The 8,722-nt window shown below is 37.4% G+C and overlaps 1 protein-coding gene across 1 annotated transcript; it reads left to right on the top strand.

The window, feature by feature from the left end:
- Positions 1-3,874: 3,874 nt before the first annotated feature.
- Positions 3,875-7,597, top strand: rpl36 (ribosomal protein L36). Its single transcript, XM_028444448.1, has 4 exons — positions 3,875-4,013; positions 5,226-5,320; positions 7,172-7,306; positions 7,473-7,597. Exons 2-4 carry the CDS (start codon positions 5,228-5,230, stop codon positions 7,560-7,562), a joined length of 318 nt encoding a protein of 105 aa, XP_028300249.1. The 5' UTR covers positions 3,875-4,013; positions 5,226-5,227; the 3' UTR covers positions 7,563-7,597.
- The last annotated feature ends 1,125 nt before the right edge of the window (positions 7,598-8,722 follow it).

Here is an 8,722-nt window from a genome sequence, read left to right as displayed (position 1 = left end):
ACTGGTGTCCAGTCTGCCTTTTTAATCAGAATCAGTTTTACTGCAAACTAGATTTTATTGACAATACATGGAATTTTACTTGGTGGATGGTGTGAAAAAAAAAAAAACAAAAACAAACCAGAAACAGTATAGTAATAATAATAATAAATAAACAAACCAAACCTGCTCTGAGCTCATCCAAAGCTCCAAAACTACATTGCTGGGTAGGCCATATTTGTCATCAATAAACATTTTCAGCTACTAATTGATGGCAGTTGATCAAAAGGTCATCTCCAGATACTGCTCTCAATTCTACAGCAATCTTTACTCTTCTACATTTTGTCAGCTAACAGCAAATCATTTTTTTGACTCATTTACAGCTCTCAGGTGAAGACAACAAACTTTGAGACAAAGCCATTAACTTAAAAGAAATAGAGGCTGCATTTAAATCTTTAAAAGTAAATAAGTCTCCAGAAAATGATGGCTTAACCTCTGAGTTTTATAAAGCATTCTCAGATAAATTAAGTCCATTTCTTCTGAAAGTTTTTGAAGAGTCTGTGAACAGAGGCTCACTCCCAGCATCAATGAGTCAAGGCTCAATAACCCTTATTCCAAAAGTAAAAAAGGATCCGCTCCTATTGGACAACTGGCTCCCGATTTCATTACTAAACAATGACTATAAGATACTTGCATTAATATTTGCATCTAGAGTTAAAACTGTCCTTCCTGTGATCATAGATAAATGTTAGTCAGGCTTTATGCAAAACAGACACATTTCTAATAATAATATAAGAATAATATTTGACATACTTGATTATAGCTATCTGGTACAAGATGACAGTATGATTCTCTTTCTGGATTTTTATAAGGCATTTGATTCACTGAAACACAGCTTCATGCTTTCTGCAATAAAAAAAATACAGTTTGGCAGCTTCTTTTATAATGTACTCAATACTCTCTATACAAACTGTAACAGCTTTATTAAACTGAGTAACGGTACCTCTCCAAGATTCCCTCTACACCGCAGGGTTTGCCAGGACTGCCCTCTGTCACCTTATCTGTTCCTGATTGCTGTACAATTCTTGAATTTACAACTTAACAACAGTACATTCAGTCGTCTCTCCATCGCCAATAAAGAAATAAAAATTAGTCAGCTGGCAGATGACAGTGTTTTTTTCTCCAAGATGCCCTACAGTTCCCACTGGCACTCAGCAATATTCAGTCATTCTCAAAAGCCTCTGGCCTCACCCTCAATCTTATTAAATGCAAACTTCTATCAATTAAAAATTGTTCCAAACCTCAATCTGTAATATTCCTGTAAAAAGCTCAATTACATATATTGGGATTGCAATAACCAAAGACCCGTCATTAAAAGGCTCCTCCAACTTTAACTTAATGATTAAAAAGACTCAGACTGTTTTCAACCGCTGGCTGCAGAGGGACCTCTCTCTTAACGGTAGAGTTCTGTTCTCCAAAGCTGAAGGAATCTCTCGTCTGACCTATGCTGCCCAGGTACTGGAGGTGGATCCGGCAGTGTGCAGGAAGGCAGATCAATTATTATTCAACTTCATATGGAAAAATAAAACCCACTATATTAAAAAAAATCTGTTCTCATAAATCCCCATAACGAAGGTGGACGAGATGCACTTGATTTCTCATCACTCAACAACACCCTGATAGGGTAAGAACACCCCTGCCTTCTGCAGAGCTGCCACTAGGAGGGAAATTAAAAAAAAAAAAAAAAAAAAAAGCCTTGATTATAGGCGTTACTGCTGTAACAGTAAGACACGCCCAGCTACTTTTAGTAACCGCCCCCTCCCCTCCGTCCCGCACACATGTTTATAGAAGGGCGGGGCCAACAGTCAAAGCGATGACGCAGGGGTTTCAAGAGCTTACCGTTCAACCAATAGCAAAATTCAGTTGTAATAGCCGGCGTTCAACCCCTAGTGGCCAGTATACCGGATATTATACTGCTAAATACGCAAAATTAAAATACTTTTACTAAAATGTGAAGAGTGGCACATGGATCAATCAGCAGCACTACATATATGCACTATATAAGCACTATACAACCAACTTATTCTATTCACGAACAAATCCTTTTTCTTTGACAACTGGTTTAAAAATGGAATTATGTTAGTCTGTCAACTATTACCATGGAACGCTTTTTAGTTATAAGGAATATTTGGAAAAATATAATGTGCCCGTTTTTGTGTTGTTTTTGATGCAATTCCGTCTGGTTTACACATGTTGTGCAATAGTTCAAAATACATCCCCCCTGTTTCAGTGCCCCCCCATGGAGCCATCTCAAACCTTTATTGGTAAAATCTGCTTTTCTTCCACACGCAATGGCAGAAATCATAGAATAAGACCTCTGTTTCAAGACAACGTTTCATCTTCACCCCCAATAATATCATATTGGGCTAGTTTTGTACCTGGTCTCAGATGGAAACAAGTGTGGTCCCTACCGCAAAATTTCTTTCTGTCAAATACAATAATAGATTCTATCTATTGGTGGCCAGCCTGGCATTGCCCAATCCCGTTAGATCTCGGAAGCTAAGCAGGCCTGGGCCTGGTTAGTAGGTGGATGGGAGAACACAGAATTCCAGGTGCCACAGTGGGGTGGCAGTCACCCCAGTGGTATCTATCATTGTGTCCTTGGGCAAGGCACTTCAGCCACATTGCCTAGTATTAATGTAGTGTGTGAGTGAGTGGTGGTGGTCGGAAGGGCTGCTGGCGCACTATGGCAGCCTCGCCCCTGTCAGTCTGCCCCAGGACAGCTGTGGCTACAACAGTAACTTACCACCACTAAGTGTGGAGTGAAAGAATAATGCCTTAATTCTGTAAAGCGACTTTGAGTGTCTAAGATAAAGCGCTATATAAAATTGATGCAGTATTATTATTATCCTGTAAACAATTTATTAAGTAAGTTTAAAAAAGATGTTGAAATCATCTACAAGACTATTTTGGAAAGACAAGGCCTTTCTTAGCACTAAGGTCAAGACCTTTCTCACATTTTATTATAAAGATATTATCTTTGGTTTTTAAATAGACCGGTTACATAATGAAAGTATCTTTTGTGTTACTCTTATTATTATTATTTTGGCCAAATATCACATTCATAAAGCTAAATACACAAAAGCCAAACCCATCTTTGTTGTATTTAAAAAAACATATGGAAAGATACCTGTTCACTTTAAAAAAAACTGTACTAAAAAAAGGAATCCTGTGAAAACCATAAATATATGCAGAAACGTCCACTTCTGGTAAATTTGTCTTTTGTTGTTGTTTATATTGTTCACCTATTTAAAATCTGTGAGATTGGGTTGGTACTCTGGACTACACTTTGGTTTTATTCAATGTTCCTTAATTATGTTCCTCTTGCATCTGCCCCACGATGCAACCCATAAATTTATTGTGTCTGTGTAAATCTGTCAATAAAAAAATAAACCTTTTCACACTCTGGAAGTGCGCATGCGCGACCGGCGGGGGTCATTGGTCAAGAGGGATATAAATGTCAACACGATGTTGTTAGTGCTATGCGCTGAGATTTTCAGATGACTTTTTGTACGATAAAGGTAGGCCTAATCTATCTGACATTCCAATATATTGTAAGTGCAACACTCAGACTGCAGTCACTTAAACCGGTGTTACACCAAATTCTGTGACTATCGAATTATATGGCCATTGGGGGCGCTGTTGCCATTGGGCTGCTTGAATTCGTTCACACAGACCAGAGAAATAGAAAGGGCTGTGCCAAAAATGTGTTCCTTCGTCCTTCGTGTAATCTACTGTTACACAATTGTATGGTTTTAATATTTATAGATTCTAGTGTTAGACATTATACTTTTTTAATCCTATTTTGTTTTATCAACATTTTACTGTTGATAATCATTACATATATATATAAAAGGTTCTGTTTGGGAAACAACTTCCGGGTCATGTCCGTTAGGCCGATGCGTTAGGCCCAGGCCCATAAAGTGTTCCTGATAAACCGGAAGTCCTTTCTCCCGGACCGCCATCACTGACTGCAGGTAATGTCCCCGTCTCTACTGAATCAGATTAAAATCAACATTAATCTTAGCAATCCGTTATTTTTAGGAGGGAAAATTATAACATGGAGCGATTAACTGATGGTAAACTTCACGTCTGAGTTATATTGAGGCGCAAGTGCAATGAAAACACGCTTTTGTGTTGGTTGGTGTTTGAATGTCGGAGGTCCCCAACTCTAGCTTTTACGGCTATTCGAAGCTTGTACGACCTGCTGACTTGTCTGTTGACCGCATCATTTAAATTTTGAGGTCATGTCTCTAGGGTTAACGTGCTTGGCTCATTTTAAATTTGTAATTGAAATGTAATTATATACATTTATTTCTAAATGTCAATTCGTTGAGAATTAAAAATGCTAGCAGTCGTAGTCGGATGATATTACCTTTATTACTAAAGGTACAAACATTCCAGATGTGCAGGGGTTCGACATAGTGATTAGTCAAGGAAGTTGTCCAAGTATTCCGGAAAGGCCGATTTCTCGTTTTGTGTACAACGTTAAATCTGTCTTTTATCTTCATGGTGATCCTATAATACAATGCAATATAATAGTGTCAACTGGATGAAACGATTGAGATGCTATTTCACTATTTAGATACATTGAACCTGAAAAATGTTGGAATAAAGTATGACAATAACATAAGATGCGAACACTGATTGGCTGATATCCCCAAATTGGCGATACTCATATATAAAGGGATGTGTGTAAGGCCCAAAGTTGATATTGACATGATATTTTCTTATAAGAATTCTTGATTCAGCTTTGAACAGATCAGAGTGCATACATGTCATGGGTTGGTATTGCTTTAATGTTCAGCTCCTGAACACCCTGTTGTCTGTGATCCTGCTGATGTACTTGACTGCTTACACACCAGATTTACTGATGTATCTTGTGTGTTATTGAGAATCGATTTAATAAAAAAAAAAAATTGACTGGGGAATGGCCAAAAAAAGTCCGGACACTGCTGGCTGCTTTTGGCATCAAACAAAGTCTAGTTTTGTCATATGTGTAGCAGCCGGAGTACATAAGTGTAAATGCAGGCATCCCAAAGTAGATACAGTTTCCGGGAGGTAACTACTGCAAACTAGAATGTTATACAAAATTTGGGGGGTTAACTCATATTTTTAAATTGCTATTCAGTTTCTGATTAAGACTCGATTTTAGTACTAATGTTGGCATCTGCTGTTTGCATCTACAGACATGGCTATCCGCTACCCCATGGCTGTTGGCCTGAACAAAGGTCATCCAGTTACAAAAAACGTAACTGCACCCAAACACAGCCGCCGGCGCGGAGTAAGTACAATTGATATTAAATATGAACATTTTTGATTTATATTCATCACAAAACCCAACTGCACTTCTAGCAAGAAAACTTTGTCATATACAACAACTGAGGCACTAACCCTCACAAGGATATTAATTTATCAATGGTAATGGAATGTAGATGCACACATACAACAAAATGCCTTAGAAACAAAAGCTCAAGGAATTATTAAATCAACGTGCTGCCAGAAGACACTTTGATTCTAAAGTCAGACTATTAATAAAACAATAACAATTTCCCAAAAATATTTTATACACATTTTATTTTGTAAATAAAATGGCCCCTAAAAAGTGGGTTGGACTGACAAAAATAAGTTTTCAAAAACAAATGCCCCCAAAAATGATTTGAAAATTGAAGAATTTATGTGACAATGAAATCTAATGACCTTTGAATTGATTAAAATATATCTTTAGCAATTTTTCATTTCATTAAGGCAGAACCAAAACTGAGTGATGGTCAGCAGCTTCTTTACAACAGTCCTCACACTTAAACTCTTCTGCAGCCCCAAATTAAGCTATCAACAGTGGTTTTGTCTATAGTGCAGTCCCTCCACAGTTTTGCGTGATTGTTGCAGCCTAATACGCCTGATTTTGCAACAGCTTTTTCAGAAAAGATTGTGGAAAAGTTGCAACATATACAAAGGATACAAAAATAAAACTGCCTGTGTTCCCACACACAGCACATTCAAAGATTTTTTTTCTCTGCCAAATAACACCATTTGCTAAGGAGGCTCATGTTAGTACTACAGACCATTGTTTGTCTTGTAAAACAATAGTGATAAAAATAAATAAAGTTTATTTTGTCTATCGCCATCTTAAGGAAAAATATTGAGATGAATATTGGTCCATATCACCCAGGTCTAATCTACCAAACTGTGGGAAATAAGAGGTTAAAACTGCTCAAAGTAAGATTTTATTAACATGGGTGTGTTACCTCAAAAACAATTCAAAATCACGAGACACTGGTATGCTGCCTTATGTAGCAAGTGTTGCTACACCACTTTAGTTAAGCAAAGTAGAAAGACTGACTAAAAGAACGTGGAGTTTTGCATGTCAGCCTTTTTGTTTGATGTCAATTGCACTTAAAACCAGTTTGATGAATTGCTTACATATGTTTTTAAAAATGTTTGAAAATGTCCCTGACTTAAATTATCTTTTATCTAATTTTTCCATTTAGGGTGATGATTTTAAGTAGGTGAATTGGTTTATTTTATTGGTCAATAATTTGAAAATAATCTGAATGGAAAAAATTGTGATTTTACAAAGAAATAATTGTGATTAAAAATTCCTGGTGAGAACTCTGCACAAGCTACACAGGCAAGTCAGGCGTGCCACTAAAACGTGTGATTTTTACATTGCATAGTTGACTTACGGCTTCATAAGTTTAATGTGGCTGAGATTTCAAGTAATATGATCAAAGACTGATCAGTACACTGGCAAGCTGTAGTAATACACCAAAATAATTTAATCATTAAATGTGAATGGTATCATATATGTTTTGCTTCATCCCTAGCGGCAGTATGAAGACAAAGTAATTGATGGTTCCTATATCAAGAAAAGTGGCTAACTCTGGATAACTGTTAACATCAGATAAAAACACACAGATGACACCAATACACCATGCCTTTCTATTCTTATTAAAGATTTTCTTTTCTGTGATTGGAGCTGTTAAGATTTGATTCTGTCTATTGAGAAAATTATCATGCTCAAGGTTAGGAACAGGAGAAAGATCTAAATGAGCTGATTTTAATTTCTCAATAAATCCATAGGTCCTATTGTCAATGGTTTGAGTTTCCTCACTATTGTTTTCTTCTTGTGCAGCGTCTGACCAAACACAGCAAGTTTGTTCGCGATATGATCCGTGAGGTGTGTGGGTTTGCTCCATATGAGAGGCGAGCCATGGAATTGCTTAAGGTGTCCAAAGACAAGAGAGCCCTGAAGTTCATCAAAAAAAGGGTAAGGCTGTCTATTTAATGATTATCCCTCACTATGATATGAATCTGTGGTCTGGGGACTGTGAATGGCATTGGGTAGTTGGACAAAAACCATCATTCAGATTGCTTGGACTTCACATTGCCACACTAAGGTTTTTTTTCTTTTTAATTTATTTTTTTATTCCCAGATTGGTACTCACATCCGTGCCAAGAGGAAGAGGGAAGAGCTGAGCAATGTCCTGGCTGCAATGAGAAAGGCTGCTGCCAAGAAGGACTAAACAGTCACTCAATAAACGTTGTTTATCATAACGAACTTGTCCATTTGGGTTTTTTTTTTTTTTGGTTTGCTGAAGGGTTGTGCTAACTTCTGTATCACTGGTTTAACCCTGTAATGCCAAACGTATCATATTTGATACATGAGTTTTGGAACTTTCTACATGATGAGTGTAATTTTTTTCTGGGCTATTGAACGCACCACTGTATTGGCCAATAATTTAGCATTTCTCCAGGAAAAATTCACGTAAAGGCAGCAGTCTATTGGCTGATGGAGGGTGCCCGTTAAACGACACTGCCAATTAGAACGGGCAGGTAGATGGGCGGCTGTACGGAGATTTCTGTGTGTTTTGGTCAGTTTAAATCGATAGGTCTCCATCTCCACATGTAGTCTTCAGTCCGTTTACAGCTTGATATGGTCACATTTTTTACTGGAAGCAGACTGATGCACTGCTCAGTGCGCTCCCGTGCATCATCGCCTCAGGAGTGATCACGTAGAGTCTGGACTAATGTGGTTATTGGGCAACTTTATGCTGTTTGTTTCCTTCTATTACAAACTGGCTAATTTTTACTGTATTCGGAGTTTGGAAGTGCACGCGCTCCACATGTGTCATCTACGTAAAGGAGATAGTAAAACTCAAATAAGTTTCGGAGACATGGGGTACTGCAGAAAGTAAGTTCTGCCCCGTACTGCATGCGCAGCCTGTACTATCGCCAAGTTTATCATTCTACCGGTTGTTAAAGCTACTAAACCAGGGAGCAAATATTTATTTTTGGTGGTTTTCTGGAGTTTAATAAGGTTTTATTGTTTTTGAGGAATGTCGTGACCTGATTTGGTTTTAGTTTTGGACTGGCATTCTGTTTGCAGTGACACTTTCTACACTTTAAGTTAGAAAAATAAAATGCCTTTATATATTTTTTTTATTCTTAAGTTAAAAAGGTCACATCTTGAGTCAAAGTAAAAATGTATTCACATTTGGTGTATTTTGTTATAAAAATCTAAGACTGACTGCCTTATATGGGTTGAAACTGCTAATACAATTTGAATGTTGCTGATGGTTGAGAATATTGTTTTCTTACATCATGAACCACCACTGTTAGCCCCGCCCCTCCTATGAAAACTAGCTTCAATTTGGGAGTAGGTTGGATTGAGAGAGTTGTGAAT

This window comes from Gouania willdenowi, chromosome 4 (assembly GCF_900634775.1).
Source record: "Gouania willdenowi chromosome 4, fGouWil2.1, whole genome shotgun sequence".
Classification (NCBI taxonomy): Eukaryota; Metazoa; Chordata; class Actinopteri; order Blenniiformes; family Gobiesocidae; genus Gouania; species Gouania willdenowi.
This window is presented reverse-complemented; position numbering and strand designations above follow the sequence as displayed.

Bases quoted from the DNA above. Each gene is read 5' to 3' on its own strand.
- rpl36 (XM_028444448.1), top strand. From the start codon at position 5,228: ATGGCTATCCGCTACCCCATGGCTGTTGGCCTGAACAAAGGTCATCCA. The intron at 5,321-7,171 runs GTAAGTACAATT...CTTCTTGTGCAG, and splicing joins AACACAGCCGCCGGCGCGGA to CGTCTGACCAAACACAGCAA. The intron at 7,307-7,472 runs GTAAGGCTGTCT...TTTTATTCCCAG, and splicing joins TGAAGTTCATCAAAAAAAGG to ATTGGTACTCACATCCGTGC.